This window comes from Narcine bancroftii, chromosome 10 (assembly GCF_036971445.1).
Source record: "Narcine bancroftii isolate sNarBan1 chromosome 10, sNarBan1.hap1, whole genome shotgun sequence".
NCBI classification, from domain to species: Eukaryota; Metazoa; Chordata; class Chondrichthyes; order Torpediniformes; family Narcinidae; genus Narcine; species Narcine bancroftii.
In genome coordinates, this window is record NC_091478.1 from 35,421,009 (window position 1) to 35,441,855 (window position 20,847).

The 20,847-nt window shown below is 41.9% G+C and overlaps 1 protein-coding gene across 8 annotated transcripts in view; it reads right to left on the minus strand.

Annotated features, from left to right (window-relative positions):
• ptenb (phosphatase and tensin homolog B) overlaps positions 1-20,847 on the minus strand; it is a 133,970-nt gene that overhangs the window by 49,024 nt on the left and 64,099 nt on the right. For 7 of the 8 annotated variants that reach the window (XR_011345540.1, XM_069900640.1, XM_069900645.1 and 4 more), the window contains 2 exons: positions 20,182-20,226; positions 867-910 (listed from right to left, as the gene is read on the minus strand). Coding sequence is in view for 6 of the 8 variants with exons in the window: in XM_069900640.1 (XP_069756741.1) it covers positions 867-910; positions 20,182-20,226 (89 nt within the window). In the remaining 2 variants the exon portion in view is untranslated. Of the gene's footprint in view, positions 1-866; positions 911-2,998; positions 3,021-20,181; positions 20,227-20,847 lie in introns of those variants that run through there. The other variant, XM_069900646.1, reaches the window with a different exon arrangement.

Here is a 20,847-nt window from a genome sequence, read left to right on the forward strand (position 1 = left end):
GGCGGCGAGACGCGAGGGCGACTCGGGCGGGCGGCGAGACGCGAGGGCGACTCGGGCGGGCGGCGAGACGCGAGGGCGACTCGGGCGGGCGGAGAGACGCGATCGCGACTCGGTTGAGCGGAGAGACGCGAGTGCGACTCTGGAGGCCGGGCGGGTGAGCGGAGAGACGCGAGTGCAACTTGGGAGGCGAGACACGAGCACGACTTGGGAGGCTGAGCGGGCGGAGAGATGCAAGCTTGACTCAGGAGGCTGGGCATGTGAGCGGAGAGATGCCAGCATTACTCAGGAGGCTGGGCGTGCGAGCAGAGAGATGCCAGCGTGACTCAGGCAGGTGAGGGGGGGGGGGGGTCGTATTATACATTGAACGCATTATACACAAATATTTATGGTAATTGTTGCTATGCTGTTTGCTACAATAGAATTAATCTTTATCATCAGCTAAATATGTTAAAGGCAAAAGTTTGACATGCTTTGTTGTGTGTACACTTTTGCTTATTTTCATGGAGAGATAAGGTAGCTTTACCCTTTGGGTACAGATAGTGTCAGACCATCGTAAGTCATAGACTATTTTTCAAAGTTATGATGGTTTGAATTCATACTGTACTTCGAATTTTTGGCTAGGCTATGATGATCAGTGTCTCCTGACAACGCTGTTTCAGTCCCCACACTGATCACACTGCCCACTCTCTCCCCACTGCCCCACGTCAGTCCGCACACTGATCCCACTGCCCAGTGTCTGTCCCCCATGGTTCCCAGTGCCCTTTTTTTTGATTTATGTTGGGAGTGCCAGAACGTAAGCAACCCCACTGTAAATTGGGGACTACCTATAATTTCAAAATAGAAATTTCAATAAATGGTTAACCTACCTCTACAATTAAATTTAGTAGCATCATAATGTCTTTCTGCACATCTGCAAGTGAAAAATCAAAAAGAAATCTTAGTCATTATATCGGAAATAAGGTATGAAAGAATTAGGTACATGCGATAAAACACGATTTTCAGTATTGCTTACTAAACATCTCTTTTTGAGAATCTAATTGATAAATATTTGCTGAGCACTGACCAATAGCAGCATTTTACTGAATGCATTGAGTAACCTAATTCTTGCATTATAAAATAGGAAGTGAAATTGCCAGAGAAAGACTATATTAAGTCCAAGAACTCTAAACAATGTGATAAATAATAATTATTCTGCCCTGGCTTAACTTATGTATTGGAGCTTGTGTTTTCTTGTAAACTGTATTTTTTTGCCATATATTTTACAATAGAAGCTATGGCAAGAAGCTCAGCAACTTCTTGGGACAGAACATTTCAGAAGTTTAATGTGGAAATCGTACTACTGTTGTCCAAAATACCCTCTTCTTGAAAAGTTGCAATAACCAAGAGCTTAGTAGACCTTGCACTGAAATACTTATTATGGTACGGTTGGTTATGTGAAAGCATGCCAAAGTTGTTTAAGGCCTGTGCATTCCAACCTTAATGAATTTTTAATGGTATAGTCAATATTTTATTCACAAAACTCATCAATGAGGTTCTTCATACCTTCAGATTTAAAAAGGTCACCAACAAGCCTATTGAACAATTGCTGAGGAATTTCTTAGTGTTTAGAAATATGGAACTCGTTCCATCAGATGGCAGAGATTAATTGAAATGGCAAGATTAAGTACCACACCACAAAAGGCAAAACTGGTTGGATCATATGCATGATCGGGAAATTTATGCACAGCAGGAACACTTCAGCTGAACTAAATCGCTTGGTTTTGTACTAAGTACAAAGAACCTTTTTAATAGTTTGTCAGGCTTTCAATTATACAAAATTATTCTCAATCCTGGTCATAAATTGCAGCAGGCTATATTGAGAAATCTATTTCTTTGTTTTTCTATTCAGCTCTTCCAGTATTATATTTCTAAAAGGTTGACTCAATAAGACAGAACGGCCAACATTACATTGGTCTGGATTTTGCCATCAGTGAGAAAGAGATGGATTGAGCTGACGAGCTTAAGGATGGTCACCTTTAAAACTGTGATCTCTATTGTGTTCAACAAAATTTTTCAAATCCACCAACACCAATCTCAAAAATCATTGAGCTACCAATCATATTGAAAAATTCATAAACAGGAAGTATCACAACTATTAGCTACACTCAATCTTTACGTGCTGATAAACATACAAGAGCAAGGACGCATTATACAGTGTGTAGTGTCACAGTGAAAAAGTCAATTGGTACATAGAAAGGAGAGCACAAGATTACTATTGTGAGGTTAATTCAGGAGGCATGGCTGTTGGAAAGAAACTATCCTTGAACCTGTTAGTGCACAATCTCACACTCCTGGACCTTCTCCCTGATGGCAGCAGAGTGTAAGGCAGGATAGTAGAGGTCCATCAGTATGGTGGCTGCCTTTCTATGGCAGCAGGAGGTGCAGATAGAGTTGGAGGGGAGGAAGGTTTATGGATATTCTGAGCTGCATTCACCATCTTCTGCAGCAGCTTCTGATCACGGGTAACACAGCCTGCTGCATCATGCTATGATGTATCTAGCTTGGTTGTTCCTATGAAGTTGAGGGCCACGCCAAACTTCCTTAGCCTACTTAAAAAAAATAGACACGTTGGTGCACTTTCTTGACCATTAGGTCTTTGTGGTCAGTGCAGTTCAGGTCACTGGAGAACCTGAAATTTTTCTACCGTCTCCATTTCGGTACCATTCACGTTGATAAGAAATCGGTAATCAGTTAATTTATCTTGTATTACATCTCATCAGTATTCAACATCCAGTCCATTACTGTAGTGTTATCAGCCAGCTTAAAGATGGAGGTATTTAGTTGTGCAGTCGTAGGAACAGAGGTTGTGTCGTAACGGCTAAGTATACTCCTTTGTAGGGCTATGTGACAGGAGTTCAAGGATCCAGTTGTAAAGGAGGGTGCCAAGACCAACACGAAGTTTGGGATGAGTTTAGTGGGTGCTACAAAATAACATTAAAGTTGATAAACATAGTCTGACCTTGCGTCCTTTGTAACGAGGTGGAGGGCCAAGGATATGGTGTTCTTTGTGGACCAGCTTTAACTGTAGACAAATTGAAGTGGGTCAAGACTGGCTGTGAGGCTACACCTTTTCAAAGGTGAATATCTGAACCACTAGTTGATGGATATTTGGCCCATCATTATTCAGTACTGATCGGAAGGTGGCCTTCTTGAAGCAGGTGGGAATTATAGCCTGTTGCAAAATGTATTTTGTTAAAAAAGGCTAGAGATGTCAACTATTGCTCAGGTCACTCACATGAGATCATTCAACAAAGACATGCATGCATGTTACAGCAAAAGTTTATTAATTTTTTTTCGAGCTCACTGATCTTTTTTGATGTTTTGATTTTGATGAGAAAAGAAGCAAAGCAGCGTAAACTATGAAGGAGCATCAGATCAATATCTTTCAGAGTTCAGCATTCATTTCCAATACAATTTCAGTGATATCAGTTTCAAGGTGCAACAAGGTGCTTTGACACCTCACAATTACAGATCTGGCCAAAATAACCAGCACAGATGTTATTATATGAATGAAAAATGCTTCAATGTTACACAGGAAATATGACTTACTTTCCACCAAAAGTAGCAAGGATTGGAATTCAAATCAAAAATTAAAAAGGATGCCATGGTTTTTAAATATCTAACACACTATGATTGCTTAATAATAAGTATTTATCATCCAATTCCCCAATTTGCCAAGAGTTCAAGGTGAAAAAGAAGAAATGGGAATGAAGTATAGAGAACGAGTCAACATTTGCTAATTTTACCAAGAAATCTGCCTATGTTCTTGTATCCAAACTCTACTACTGAACCAGGTACATGGACTATCCTCGTTCAGAACCAGGTACATGGACTATCCTCGTACTGAACCAGGTACATGGACTATCGTACTAGTACTGAACCAGGTACATGGACTATCCTGATACTGAACCAGGAACATGCACTATCCTCGTACCGAACCAGGTACATGGACTATCCTCGTACTGAACCAGGTACATGGACTATCCTAGTACTGAACCAGGTACATGGACTATCCTCGTACCGAACCAGGCACATGGACTATCCTCGTACCGAACCAGGTACATGGACGATCCTAGTACTGAACCAGGTACATGGACTATCGTACTAGTACTGAACCAGGTACATGGACTATCCGAGTACTGAACCAGGTACATGGACTATCCTAGTACTGAACCAGGTAGATGGACTATCCTGGTACTGAACCAGGTAGATGGACTATCCTAGTACTGAACCAGGTACATGGACTATCCTAGTACTGAACCAGGTACATGGACTATCCTAGTACTGAACCAGGTACATGGACTATCCTAGTACTGAACCAGATACATGGACTATCCGAGTACTGAACCAAGTACATGGACTATCCTAGTACTGAACCAGGTACATGGACTATCCTAGTACTGAACCAGGTAGATGGACTATCCTAGTACTGAAACAGGTACATGGACTATCCTAGTACTGAACCAGGTACATGGACTATCCTAGTACTGAAACAGGTACATGGACTATCCTAGTACTGAACCAGGTACATTGACTATCCTAGTACTGAACCAGGTAGATGGACTATCCTAGTACTGAACCAGGGACATGGACTATCCGAGTACTGAACCAGGTAGATGGACTATCCTAGTACTGAACCAGGTACATGGACTATCCTAGGACTGAACCAGGTACATGGACTATCCTAGTACTGAACCAGGTACATGGACTATCCTAGTACTGAACCAGGTACATGGACTATCCGATACTGAACCAGGTACATGGACTATCCTAGCACTGAACCAGGAACATGGACTATCCTAGTACTGAAGCAGGGACATGGACTATCCTAGTACTGAACCGAGTACATGGACTATCCTAGTACTGAACCGAGTACATGGACTATCCTAGTACTGAACCAGGTACATGGACGATCCTAGTACTGAACCAGGTTCATGGACTATCCTACTAGTACTGAACAGGTACATGGACTATCTTGGTACTGAACCAGGTATATGGACTATCCTAGTACTGAACCAGGTACATGGACTATCCTAGTACTGAACCAGGCACATGGACTATCCTAGAACTGAACCGGGTACATGGACTATCCTAGCACTGAACCAGGTACATGGACTATCGTAGAACTGAACCAGGTACATGGACTATCCTAGTACTGAACCAGGTACATGGACGATCCTAGCACTGAACCAGGTACATGGACGATCCAAGCACTGAACCAGGTACATGGACGATCCTAGTACTGAACAAGGTACATGGACTATCCTACTAGTACTGAACCAGGTATATTGACTATCATAGTACTGAACCAGGTGCATGGACTATCCTAGTACTGAACCAGGCACATGGACTATCCTAGTACTGAACGGGGTACATGGACTATCCTAGTACTGAACCAGGTACATGGACTATCCTAGTACTGAACCAGGTACATGGACTATCCTAGTACTGAACCAGGTACATGGACTAACCTAGCACTGAACCAGGTACATGGACTATCCTAGTACTGAACCAGGTACATGGACTATCCTACTAGTACTGAACCAGGTACATGGACTATCCTAGAACTGAACCAGGAACATGGACTATCCTAGTACTGAACCAGGTACATGGACTATCCTACTAGTACTGAACCAGGTACATGGACTATCCTAGAACTGAACCAGGGACATGGACTATCCTAGTACTGAACCAGGTACATGGACTATCCTACTATTACTGAACCAGGTACATGGACTATCCAAGTACTGAACCAGGTACATGGACTATCCAAGTACTGAACCATGTACATGGACTATCCTAGTACTGAACCAGGTACATGGACTATCCTAGTACTGAATCAGGTACATGGACTATCCTAGAACTGAACCAGGTACATGGACTATCCTACTAGTACTGAACCAGGTACATGGACTATCCTAGTACTGAACCAGGTACATGGACTATCCTAGTACTGAACCAGGTACATGGACTATCCTACTAGTACTGAACCAGGTACATGGACTATCCTACTAGTACTGAACCAGGTACATGGACTTTCCTACTACTGAATCAGGTACATGGACTATCCTAGAACTGAACCAGGTACATGGACTATCCTACTAGTACTGAACCAGGTACATGGACTATCCTAGTACTGAACCAGGTACATGGACTATCCTAGTACTGAACCAGGTACATGGACTATCCTACTAGTACTGAACCAGGTACATGGACTATCCTACTAGTACTGAACCAGGTACATGGACTTTCCTACTACTGAACCAGGTACATGGACTATCCTAGTACCGAACCAGGTACATGGACTATCCTCGTATCGAACCAGGCACATGGACTATCCTCGTACCGAACCAGGTACATGGACTATCCTCGTACCGAACCAGGTACATGGACTATCCTCGTACTGAACCAGGTACATGGACTATCCTCGTACCGAACCAGGCACATGGACTATCCTCGTACCGAACCAGGCACATGGACTATCCTCGTACTGAACCAGGTACATGGACTATCCTACTAGTACTGAACCAGGTACATGGACTATCCTGGTACTGAACCAGGAACATGCACTATCCTCGTACCGAACCAGGTACATGGACTATCCTCGTACCGAACCAGGTACATGGACTATCCTAGTACTGAACCAGGTACATGGACTATCCTCGTACCGAATCAGGCACATGGACTATCCTCGTACCGAACCAGGTACATGGACGATCCTAGTACTGAACCAGGTACATGGACTATCGTACTAGTGCTGAACCAGGTACATGGACTATCCGAGTACTGAACCAGGTACATGGACTATCCTAGTACTGAACCAGGTAGATGGACTATCCTGGTACTGAACCAGGTAGATGGACTATCCTGGTACTGAACCAGGTAGATGGACTATCCTAGTACTGAACCAGGTACATGGACTATCCTAGTACTGAACCAGGTACATGGACTATCCTAGTACTGAACCAGGTACATGGACTATCCTAGTACTGAACCAGGTACATGGACTATCCGAGTACTGAACCAGGTACATGGACTATCCTAGTACTGAACCAGGTACATGGACTATCCTAGTACTGAACCAGGTAGATGGACTATCCTAGTACTGAACCAGGTAGATGGACTATCCTAGTACTGAAACAGGTACATGGACTATCCTAGTACTGAACCAGGTACATGGACTATCGTAGTACTGAACCAGGTACATGGACTATCCTAGTACTGAACCAGGTACATGGACTATCCTAGTACTGAACCAGGTACATGGACTATCCTAGCACTGAACCAGGTACATGGACGATCCAAGCACTGAACCAGTTACATGGACGATCCTAGTACTGAACAAGGTACATGGACTATCCTACTAGTACTGAACCAGGTATATGGACTATCATAGTACTGAACCAGGTACATGGACTATCCTAGTACTGAACCAGGCACATGGACTATCCTAGTACTGAACCGGGTACATGGACTATCCTAGCACTGAACCGGGTACATGGACTATCCTAGTACTGACCCACGTACATGGACTATCCTAGTACTGAACCACGTACATGGACTATCCTAGTACTGAACCACGTACATGGACTATCCTAGTACTGAACCAAGTACATGGACTATCCTACTAGTACTGAACCAGGTACATGGTCTATCCTACTAGTACTGAACCAGGTACATGGACGATCCTCGTTCTGAACCAGGTACATGGACTATAATCGTACTGAACCAGGTACATGGACTATCCTCGTACTGAACCAGGTACATGGACTATCCTACTAGTACTGTACCAGGTACATGGACTATCCTAGAACTGAACCAGGCACATGGACTATCCTAGTACTGAACCAGGTACATGGACTATCCTACTAGTACTGAACCAGGTACATGGACTATCCAAGTACTGAACCATGTACATGGACTATCCAAGTACTGAACCATGTACATGGACTATCCTAGTACTGAACCAGGTACATGGACTATCCTAGTACTGAATCAGGTACATGGACTATCCTAGAACTGAACCAGGTACATGGACTATCCTACTAGTACTGAACCAGGTACATGGACTATCCTAGTACTGAACCAGGTACATGGACTATCCTAGTACTGAACCAGGTACATGGACTATTCTACTAGTACTGAACCAGGTACATGGACTTTCCTAGTACTGAACCAGGTACATGGACTATCCTAGTACTGAACCGGGTACATGGACTATCCTAGCACTGAACCGGGTACATGGACTATCCTAGTACTGAACCACGTACATGGACTATCCTAGTACTGAACCACGTACATGGACTATCCTAGTACTGAACCAAGTACATGGACTATCCTACTAGTACTGAACCAGGTACATGGTCTATCCTACTAGTACTGAACCAGGTACATGGACGATCCTCGTTCTGAACCAGGTACATGGACTATAATCGTACTGAACCAGGTACATGGACTATCCTCGTACTGAACCAGGTACATGGACTATCCTACTAGTACTGTACCAGGTACATGGACTATCCTAGAACTGAACCAGGCACATGGACTATCCTAGTACTGAACCAGGTACATGGACTATCCTACTAGTACTGAACCAGGTACATGGACTGTCCTACTAGTACTGAACCAGGTACATGGACTATCCTAGTACTGAACCAGGTACATGGACTATCCTACTAGTACTGAACCAGGTACATGGACTATCCTAGTACTGAACCAGGTACATGGACTACCCTAGTACTGAACCAGGTACATGGACTACCCTAGTACTGAACCAGGTACATGGACTATCCTAGTACTGAACCAGGTACATGGACTATCCTAGTACTGAACCAGGTACATGGACTATCCTAGTACTGAACCAGGTACATGGACTATCCTAGTACTGAACCAGGTACATGGACTATCCTAGTCCTGAACCAGGTACATGGACTATCCTAGTCCTGAACCAGGTACATGGACTATCCTAGTCCTGAACCAGGTACATGGACTATCCTACTAGTACTGAACCAGGTACATGGACTATCCTAGTACTGAACCAGGTACATGGAGTATCCTAGTACTGAACCAGGTATATGGACGATCCTAGTACTGAACCAGGTATATGGACGATCCTAGTACTGAACCAGGTACATGGACTATCCTAATCCTGAACCAGGTACATGGACTATCCTAGTCCTGAACCAGGTACATGGACTATCCTAGTCCTGAACCAGGTACATGGACTATCCTAGTCCTGAACCAGGTACATGGACTATCCTAGTCCTGAACCAGGTACATGGACTATCCTAGTAGTACTGAACCAGGTACATGGACTATCCTAGTACTGAACCATGTACATGGACTATCCTAGTACTGAACCAGGTACATGGACTATCCTACTAGCAATGAACCAGGTACATGGACTATCCTAGTACTGAACCAGGTACATGGACTATCCTAGTACTGAACCAGGTACATGGACTATCCTAGTACTGAACCAGGTACATGGACTATCCTAGTACTGAACCAGGTACATGGACTATCCTACTAGTATTGAACCAGGTACATGGACTATCCAAGTACTGAACCAGGTACATGGACTATCCTAGAACTGAACCAGGTACATGGACTATCCTAGAACTGAACCAGGTACATGGACTATCCTAGTACTGAACCAGGTACATGGACTATCCTACTAGTACTGAACCAGGTACATGGACTATCCAAGTACTGAACCAGGTACATGGACTATCCTTGAACTGAACCAGGTACATGGACTATCCTAGTACTGAACCAGGTACATGGACTATCCTACTAGTACTGAACCAGGTACATGGACTATCCTAGTACTGAACCAGGTACATGGACTATCCTACTAGTACTGAACCAGGTACATGGACTATCCTAGTACTGAACTAGGTACATGGACTATCCTAGTACTGAACCAGGTACATGGACTATCCTAGTACTGAACCAGGTACATGGACTATCCTCGTACTGAACCAGGTACATGGACTATCCTACTAGTACTGAACCAGGTACATGGACTATCCTAGTACTGAACCAAGTACATGGACTATCCTTGTACTGAACCAGGTACATGGACTATCCTACTAGTACTGAACCAGGTACATGGACTATCCTAGTACTGAACCAGGTACATGGACTATCCTAGTACTGAACCAGGTACATGGACTATCCTAGTACTGAACCAGGTTCATGGACTATCCTACTACTGAACCAGGTACATGGACTATCCTAGTACTGAACCTGGTACATGGACTATCCTAGTACTGAACCAGGTACATGGACTATCCTAGTACTGAACCAGGTACATGGACTATCCTAGTACTGAACCAGGTACATGGACTATCCTAGTCCTGAACCAGGTACATGGACTATCCTAGTCCTGAACCAGGTACATGGACTATCCTACTAGTACTGAACCAGGTACATGGACTATCCTAGTATTGAACCAGGTACATGGACTATCCTACTAGTACTGAACCAGGTACATGGACTATCCTACTAGTACTGAACCAGGTACATGGACTATCCTAAAACTGAACCAGGTACATGGACTATCCTAGTACTGAACCAGGTACATGGACTATCCTACTAGTACTGAACCAGGTACATGGACTATCCTACTAGTACTGAACCAGGTACATGGACTATCCTAGTACTGAACCATGTACATGCACTATCCTAGTTCTGAACCAGGTACATGGACTATCCTACTAGTTCTGAACCAGGTACATGGACTATCCTAGTACTGAACCAGGTACATGGACTACCCTAGTACTGAACCAGGTACATGGACTATCCTAGTACTGAACCAGGTACATGGACTATCCTAGTACTGAACCAGGTACATGGACTATCCTAGTCCTGAACCAGGTACATGGACTATCCTAGTACTGAACCAGGTACATGGACTATCCTAGTACTGAACCAGGTACATGGACTATCCTAGTCCTGAACCAGGTACATGGACTATCCTAGTCCTGAACCAGGTACATGGACTATCCTAGTCCTGAACCAGGTACATGGACTATCCTACTAGTACTGAACCAGGTACATGGACTATCCTAGTACTGAACCAGGTACATGGAGTATCCTAGTACTGAACCAGGTATATGGACGATCCTAGTACTGAACCAGGTACATGGACTATCCTAGTCCTGAACCAGGTACATGGACTATCCTAGTCCTGAACCAGGTACATGGACTATCCTAGTCCTGAACCAGGTACATGGACTATCCTAGTCCTGAACCAGGTACATGGACTATCCTAGTCCTGAACCAGGTACATGGACTATCCTAGTCCTGAACCAGGTACATGGACTATCCTAGTAGTACTGAACCAGGTACATGGACTATCCTAGTACTGAACCATGTACATGGACTATCCTAGTACTGAACCTGGTAAATGGACTATCCTACTAGCAATGAACCAGGTACATGGACTATCCTAGTACTGAACCAGGTACATGGACTATCCTAGTACTGAACCAGGTACATGGACTATCCTAGTACTGAACCAGGTACATGGACTATCCTACTAGTATTGAACCAGGTACATGGACTATCCAAGTACTGAACCAGGTACATGGACTATCCTAGAACTGAACCAGGTACATGGACTATCCTAGAACTGAACCAGGTACATGGACTATCCTAGTACTGAACCAGGTACATGGACTATCCTAGTACTGAACCAGATACATGGACTATCCTAGTACTGAACCAGATACATGGACTATCCTAGTACTGAACCAGGTACATGGACTATCCTACTAGTACTGAACCAGGTACATGGACTATTCTATCTTCTGCTTGGCAGAGGATTAATTGAGATAATTTGGAAAAAAAGTTCAAGTGGCTTCAAAACAAAGTGAATGATCATTCCTCACTTATCAATACTACTTTCAACTTTTCTTTAATTTTTTGTCTCCATATTCCTTCTATTAAAAAAAAAATCAGCTACTTCTAAAATGACAAATAGTGTTTTAATCTTGACTGATAAAGGCAGAAGATCAAACATAACGGCACCCATTGTCAAAATGAAAAAACTTCACACTTTGAAAACATTGGCCCCCCGTTTGCAAAATTCTAATTTTTTTTCTCTAACTGTAACAATTATCAATAGAATCTAATATCCAAATTTCATGTTGGCAATTATAGCCATGAGTATGAATTTTGCTGGAGAAATCCATATGATGAAAGCCCTAATGACGATGATCATAGAAAAAACTTTCAGCACATTTCTTAGTTGCAAACACCGCAAGCTGCTCACTTTTCCCTCGCTAAATGTTTAAGCTTCTCGGGTTCTAGGCATCTGCATTATCTAACATCAACATATACTACTGTAAACATATTAATTCCCAAAATTGGGATTGGTGGAAAAATTGTGGGACCAACAATGCTTCAGAATTTTTTATTTTTTTTTAAACCAAGTTGAATGAAATCCTGATTCAATTATTTTTTGGTCTACCAGCACTGGTACAAATGAACAATCTACTCATGGCCTACAATAAAGATAATTTTCATGGGTGAAGCTTAATAATAAATAGGGGAGGGCAATCAATAGTCTACAGAAGCACCTCTCAAAAGCCAGAGCACAAATTTTTGGATGCACTATTTTCATGGTTCAAAAGGATCTCGTCTTCCAAGAAAGGTTGCTCGAGGAGTGTATTACGGTACAACGCCGATTATCCAAAATCAGATTCTCCAAAATCCTCATTTATCCAACAAAAATGTTTAAATTTTGGATAAATGAGGATATCAGAAACAAATCAGAAATCCTCATTTATCCCAATTTTTTTTTCAGAACTGAACTGACCAGGGACATTGGACTGCCGGCGGCGGCAGCACAGACCTTGGGCTTCCAGACAGGAAGGAGCAGGGCCTCGGTGGGAAGGTGTTGGTGATCAGCGGTGGCCAGGATTTTTTGGGTGAAAATTAACATTAAATGCTGAAAAAGCCTTCCCTTGTTGCTTGTTGTTGTTTAAACGCTGTTAAAAGTGATTTGCTGCTGCTACTGGGATGTTTTTTAAAAAAAAATTATCAGTTCTCTGAAAACACAGTTTATCTGACAAAGGCCTGCTCCTGACCATTTCGGTGAATCGGAGTTGTACTGTATTCAGAAATGGATTCAACTTCTCTCAAAAGGCAATAGATTATACATTATTTTGCTATACCACTTTTCACATGTCCTAGATTTCAATACAAAATACTAATATTATCCAGGCAAGTCAACAGGCATAGCAATAATAATAAGTCAGTAAACACTAGTGGCGCACATCAAATAGTGGAGAGTACAGTAAAAAGCATGGATGGAAAAAAACTATCCACAAAATGCTGGAGAAAGTCAGTAAGCCCCAAGGGAAAAAAAATAACTGCAGGGTGCAGAGAAAAGCACAGTTAAAAACTGTACGTTCATCAGCTTTTGCCATTTAAGAGTTCAATCACAGCAGGATCGAAACTATCCTTGAATCTGGAGGCTTGTGTTTTCCAGAATATTTTGCATCCTTTGCTTGACAGAGTTGGGATTAATTTTGTTGACAATGAGAGAGAGGCTGTTATCCTGATACCATACCACCTGAATCTTTCTTCTTTCTACACACTACCATGGTATTGTTTGAGATTTGACCTATGACGATGGTGCCATCTGAAAAGAGTAATGTTTGGTTACAGATATGAGCGTATAGAGGGCATAGTATGGGGCTGAGCCACCAATACCATACAGCCTTCGAGCTATTTTGATGTAATGACAACGTTACACCAAGAAAGCACAAGAATGCAGACTTGCCATGATGCCGGTGTTCAGGATCATTATGCAGCAGGCACAGTCACCATCCTTCCCTGCTTGTAACTGCAGATCAAGAAGTCAAGGATCAAGTTTAAATTTGTCAACTATACGGAGTACACCAAGATGGGTTCTTCTAAGAGCAGTCTCAAGTTAACATGAACATCATACTGCCATATAAAGAACCAGAACACAAGTTTAGAGTTACAATGAAAAAAAAATCAAATGGTACAAATCAAGGGCACCAGCATTGTACTGTTGTGGGGTTCAATCAGGAGTCCAATGGCTGCATTGAAGAAACCAGCTTTAAACCTGTTGGTGCACAATTTTTGAACCGACCCTTCTCACGGAGGGGAGAGATAAAACAGAGCACAACAGGATCTGTGGGGTCCTTCATTACGTGGGCTGCCTTTGCTAGGTAGTGGGAGATGTTGGTAGAGTTCTGAGAGAGGTGGGAAGTTTGCATTGTTGGAGCTGCATTCACCATTTCTTTTTAAACAGCTTCTTATGGTCTTGAGAAAAACAGCTGCCATACCACACTGTTGTGCATCAAAGAAATATACTTATAATGATGGACATGTAGAAGTTGTTGGGGAACATGCTGAACTTAATTAGTCTCCTAAATCACAGAGGGAGTGCCGATAGCCATACCCTAGAGCTTTAGGATGAGTTTATTTGAGACTATGATATTGAATACAGAGCTGCAGTCAAATATTTGGAATCAGACATACGAGTCCTTATTCAGATGTTCCAGGGTAGAGCACAGAACCAGGGAGGTGGCATCTGCTGTGAATTTATTATAATAATCAGTAAATTGCATTGGATCATTACTAACTAGGAGGCAACCTCACCTGTACCTCATTTACTGCATCCAGTGCATCCTCTGTGGCCTTCTCTACATTGGAGAGACCAGTTGCAGATTTGGTGATCGTTTCGCCCAACACCTCCTCTGTGCACAACAAAAGCAACCTCCCCGTAGCCAACCATTTCAATTCTGAATCACACTCTCAAGCTCACATGTCTGTCCATGGCCTTTCACACCACCCCACCATGACCACCCACAGATTGGAGGCACACCACCTAATTTTTCGTCTGGGCACCCTCCAACATCAGGGCATGAACAATGAGTTCACTGCATTCCATTAATCAGCTCCCTTCCCCCCCCAACCCCCACCAACTTAACTAATTATTCCAGTTCCTACTGCCTTTCTCTCTCCACTAACCAAGACTCCTCCCCCTTCCTGCCATTTCCCCCCCCTCATCTCCCAACCTCACCACCCACCTCCCCTTTTGCTCAGACATCTCTCATGTTCCCCCACACGTTGATGAAGAGCTCAAGCCCAAAACGTTGGCGATATATATTTACCTTTGCTACACAATGATGGATATGAGAGGCACCAGGGCAATAATCATTGTGTAGGACATTGTCTAGATGTGTTTAAACTTAAAGAATTATGATAACTATTGCCCAAAATCCTCTTCCACTGAAAGTATGATCATCTGGCTCGGCTCCTTTCCCATTATGGTCTTGTATGCCCGCTTTCCTGGTTGGGTTATCTACACGTTCCTTCAGGAAACCCTTCTGGACACACCCAACAAATTCTGTTCATCAAAGGCTCTGGCACGAAGAACATTCAGCAATCAGAGGTGGAAAGGGTGAGCAAATTTAAATTCCTGGAAGTCATTATCTTAGAGGACTGTTCTTAACATACTCATGTCATTGTGAAGAAAGCATGCAGCACCTCTACTTCCTCAGGAGTTTGCAGAAGTTCAGTATGTCAGTGGAAACTTTGGTAAGGTTCTATAGATGTGGAGTGTAAAGTGTGCTGACCGGCTGCATCACAGCCTGGGGCATCAATACATCTGAACAGAAAGCCCTGAAAAAAGTTCTGGATTTAGTTCAGTGTGGATTAGAAGAGCCAAAATAACCCATTTCTGTGCTGTACTTGTTAATTGTTATATATAACAGATAAAACTCTCTCCACCATCAAAAATATCTTCATGGAGCTTTGCCGTCTGAGAACAGCAGCAATCAAGGATCCACACCACACTAGACATGCTCTATTCTTGCTGCTGCCATCAGGAAAGCAGTATAGGTAAAAGACTCGCCCCACCAGGTTCAGGAACAGCTGCTACCCCTCCACCATTAGACTCCTCAACAACAAACTCAAGACTCATTTAAGGATTCTTACCTTGTACATTTATTACTGAGTATTCTTTTTTCTGTATTTGCACAATCTGTTTACATTTCTCTCTTTTGGACAAATATCTTCTTTGTGAGTACATTTTGCATTATTGATAGAAATTCTGTCCAGCCCACAAGAAAAAAAGAATCTCAGAGCTGTATTTGATGTTATGCATGTACTCTGACAAAAACTTGAACATCCCAATCAATAGTGGGTAAATTAAAGTCTTCCACTATAACATCCTTGTTGCTTTTACATCGTTCCATAAGGTACTCAGAACTGTTTCTTACCCCTTCTTAAGATATGGCTTTTGAAAGGTCTACAATATACACCTAGTGATTGCACCTGTTTTTATTTAAATTTATGATCTCTACCGATATTGTCTCTATGGATGAAGCCTCCAGTACATCCTGAGTGCAGTTGTGACACAGTCCCTGATTAGTAATGCAACCCCTCCACCTCTTACCTATTCTAAAGCATCAAACTCCAAGAACACTGAACTGCCTGTCCTGCTCCTCTTGCAGCCGTCTTTGTAAAGGCTGAAACATTAATTAAACGTACTATTCCAGGGTCAGTTCACTTGTCTTACTTATAATAGTATTTGCATTAAAATTAAACACCATCAGCCGATTATTCCCATTGTGCTCATTTTTCCTCCCTTTCAGACTTGATGCCACAGCACTTGTCATCTCCTCAACTTCTCCAATTGCTGCCCTGCTATTCTGGTCCCCATTCCCCTGACACTCTGGTTGAAACCCTCCTGAGTCACATTCATGAACCTCCCTGCATGAAGGTTGGCTCCCCTCCAGATTTGGTGTAACCCTTTCCATCTGCCCAGTCGTCCATATAACTCAAACCCTCATTCTGGTATCAGCTCCTTTGCACCTTATTAAACTGCATTGTCTTTCTACTAGTCACAACCCTGCAAGTCCTGCTTGATAAACTTATTATCTGGCTCTTGAAAATCATTCTGCAAGGCCCCATCTCACTTCCTGTCTTGTATCAATATACACCACGATCTCTGGTTGCTCATCCACCCTTCTCAGAATGCCTTGCATTCACTCAGACTCTGGCACAAAGGAGGCAACACATACTGAAGTCCCACTTGCAATCACAGTAACACCTGTGTCCAAAACTACAGTCTCCCATCACTGAAGTCCCACTTGCAATTACAGTAACACCCATGTCCAAAACTACAGAGTCTCCTATCACTGACATATATACTCAGTCTTTTGTCCTTAAAGTAGCCTGGGGGGGGGGGGTGGGGGGGGTGGAAGCCTTAAAGATAAAATTACGAGGCACATCAATCAGTAGGGGAGGATAATAAGCTTTTCCTCATGGCATTAGTCTTGGACCAGAGACCAGAATGTATGGGTTTTACACAAGTAAGGAGAATTCATGATCCAGAGGATGGTTGAAATCTGGAATGCTTTTGCTTAAAGGGGTGGAAGAGGCACATTTAAGCATCTGGACGAGCACTTAAATCACCTATTTGGCAAACCAAGGGCTGGTAAAGGATTAGTATGGAAGGTTAGATGGCCAGCACAGCTACATAGCTGAAGGGCCTGTTTCTTTGCTCTCCTTGTATTAAATGGTGCAACTGTAAACAGCTGTTAGTAACAATCAAATACCATTCCTCTATGAATAAGCTATTAATAGCTGAAAAACAAGGCGACATTGTGCTAAATCTTCCAGGAACTAATCTACTCCACTGGTAAAGGATCTACGAAACAATGCATAAAATTCATTCCATCAACCCCAATTAATTCCTTTGACTTGCTGATCACTGCAACTACAGAGATATTTATTTCCTAATGAAAAAGTGAATTTTAAGTAAAGAATACTACTAAAAGTGCCCTGTCACATTTGATCAAGAATAAAGTTCTCATCTTAACCATTCTCCACATTCAATCATCACCTCAAATCCTTTGGTGCAGATAATAGAGTCTTGAATAGATCTGCAGAGAGTTGCTTTAGCCATTTCACAGAGCCACAATAAACATGGAGTCCTTCGGAACAAGGCCTCATTATTCCAAGATTATCCTGGAATTAAAATATGGCTTGTTTTCTCTACTCAAATCATTTTTTTAAATTACTCTTTTGTTTCCACCACTATCACTTCAATAACTAAGATCAAAACAAATTGATTTCTGCCAACAACCCCTTTCCTTGAGATTGCTAGACTAGGAGATGACCCCAAGGATGGTGACCGTGGGGGTGGACCCGCGAGAAGCTCTGCGGCTGAAGAGCACAAACATGCTGCTGGCGACAAGGTCAAAGGACTCACACTAAGCTGCAGACTGCTAGAGCCTGGCTCACGAGAACCAGCTATCAGAATCAGGACTTGGGAAGGCTTCCTTATCATGGTGGAAGCTTGGATCTGGGCTCGGGTTGCCGATAGTTTGAACTGAACTGGAGACTTGTGCAGCTGCAGAGGCTGGAGGTGCACTGGAAGAAAATCCACGGACGCTAAGCGACTCTGAGGAGATTCTCTTTAGCTTCTTTCTCTGACTAAGGGGCACTGGGCAATGCCAATAGGGAATCCTTGTCTGCCTTTAGTCTGTGTAATATTATATTTAGTGTGATATTACATTTCTGTTTTATTACAGGACAATAAATATTATCTAATCTGATTTACAGATGTATCCCTTCACTCTTTCCTTCCTGAACCCTAAGCTTAAACCCATCTCAATTGGTCATTTTCCCTCTTGTCCTTTTTCAGCTTTTTCCCTCCCCCCACCCCCAAGTTACCACCTCTTTCCTGTGATACCATTTCCACCAAACAGTTGACCAACCCAAGTTCCCTTCCTTGCCCACATATTAGTTTATATTTTCATCATCCTCAGGTGATCAAATCTGCTGTCACTGTGTTCAAGGAAAAATTGCAACTTCTCTGTCCTTGCTAATGAATCTCCCTAACATCAGATCTTTATAGTATTCCTCTTGAGGACACCCAGAACATCAAGTTCAAAGAATAAGTTCTATCCTTTATTCTGCCACTGAAATAAGATGTCTTCAGTCTGGTACTCAACTGTTTCACCAAGTTTAAGTGCTGCCCAACTAGAATTTTAAAATGAATTATGAAATTCTAAATAACTGCTTGACATGATAATATTCCCATAACTGTTGTGAATCATGCAGTCAAAATCAGAACTGTATTACTAAACTGAGATAACAACTCTTTACAGTACAAATACGATTTATAATAATACACCTCAATAAAAATAACAATCCAAATTCAAAATCAGTATTTGAAGCAACACCAAATAGAAAAGCTTAATTTGAAATTATTTTGGTACTGGAAAAGGTCAGCACGTTAGTTAGTACCTGTATAGTAAAGAGAAATAAACATTCTTGACACATTTCTTGATCCATGGGCAAAGTATTTCAATATTTGATGGACATTAAAGGCTTTAATAAAGGAACAACATTGACCAGTGACTTAATGAGATTAACCACAAACAACAAGTGCAAAACTAAGGTTGAGTACACTAAAACAACCTACTCCATTTGCAAGGCACATGGAGTATGATTATATAGTCTCCACCTGTTTGGGGGAGTGCAACTCCAATAGCATTTAGAGAAAATAGCTTACTTCACTGGTACTTCATTCACTCCTTTGTGCACCAACTGAACAATGCTGCAATAGATTGCTAAAGTTTTTTTTACCGAATGCACTTCCTAATCTTGCCATTTCTATCTATAATAATTGTGATAAAAGTCCTGCATGGTAGATTAAACCAGAATATTGAATTGGATCCAAAATGGGCAAGGTATCAGGAATGGTGACTGGGTATTTTTTCTGACTGGAAATCAGTAACAAGTGGTAGATATTGGGATACATGTCATTACAAAAGTTACTTTGTGAGAATGTAGTTATGGGTATGAATACTACCTTTATATTGTGGCAATTTAATTTTTACTGTTGTATTTGGTACTCCTTATCTTTGGCTGCAGCAAATAATTTCAGTCCAACTGTACATTCTACTTGTGTATAGGAGAAACTCATGTTAATGTAATGATACATTGAATGAAGAAATGAAAGAAAGACAAGAAAATCACTGTTGCATCACATTTTTCAAAAAAATTGTTTTTGAGTTGCAGCCCTTCATGACTTCTACAATGAACACCTGTAACAAGAAATAATATAAAATCCATACTTACAAGTTGTATATTTTGTAATGGTTTTTATGTTTTGCATCCAGAAACCTAGGTTAAGACAAAAAAAAGAATTAGGCTTGACAAAAGGATATTCCCCAAAATCCAATCTTTGGAATTTTACTCTTCAAACCAGTTGGCCAATTAAGCTTGGTTAATTTTGTTTGCATTGTTTCTCGGCATTGTGTTTACCAATGTAGGTAATTTAGATCATATTTGCTATATTGAAATCACTACCAGTACTGATGGGATTTTATTATCACATAAAATAAAAAAATAAAACTCAATATCAAACAATTTTATTGAGGTTTTATATCAATTCAATATATTTGTAAAGTGACCCATACTATGCATGCATTGAAATATAGAAAAGCTGTAAATCTAATATTTATTTCATGTGAGCTGTTCAGCATCCTGATGCATTAACATAAAGAAAAATTAGTTATCGAGATGATAGAAATCTGAAATAAGAACTGCAATATTCACTGGGTCAGGCTGCATCCATGAAAAGAAACATATTTAACATTTCAAATATCCATCATCTGGACTGGAAAGCATGCTAGAAATATTATAATTTATCAAGAATATAGAGAAAAAAGGAGAGATAAGGATTAGAAGGTCAGCTGTACAGCACAGAACAGGCCCTTTTGCCCAACTTGTCTGTGCTGACCA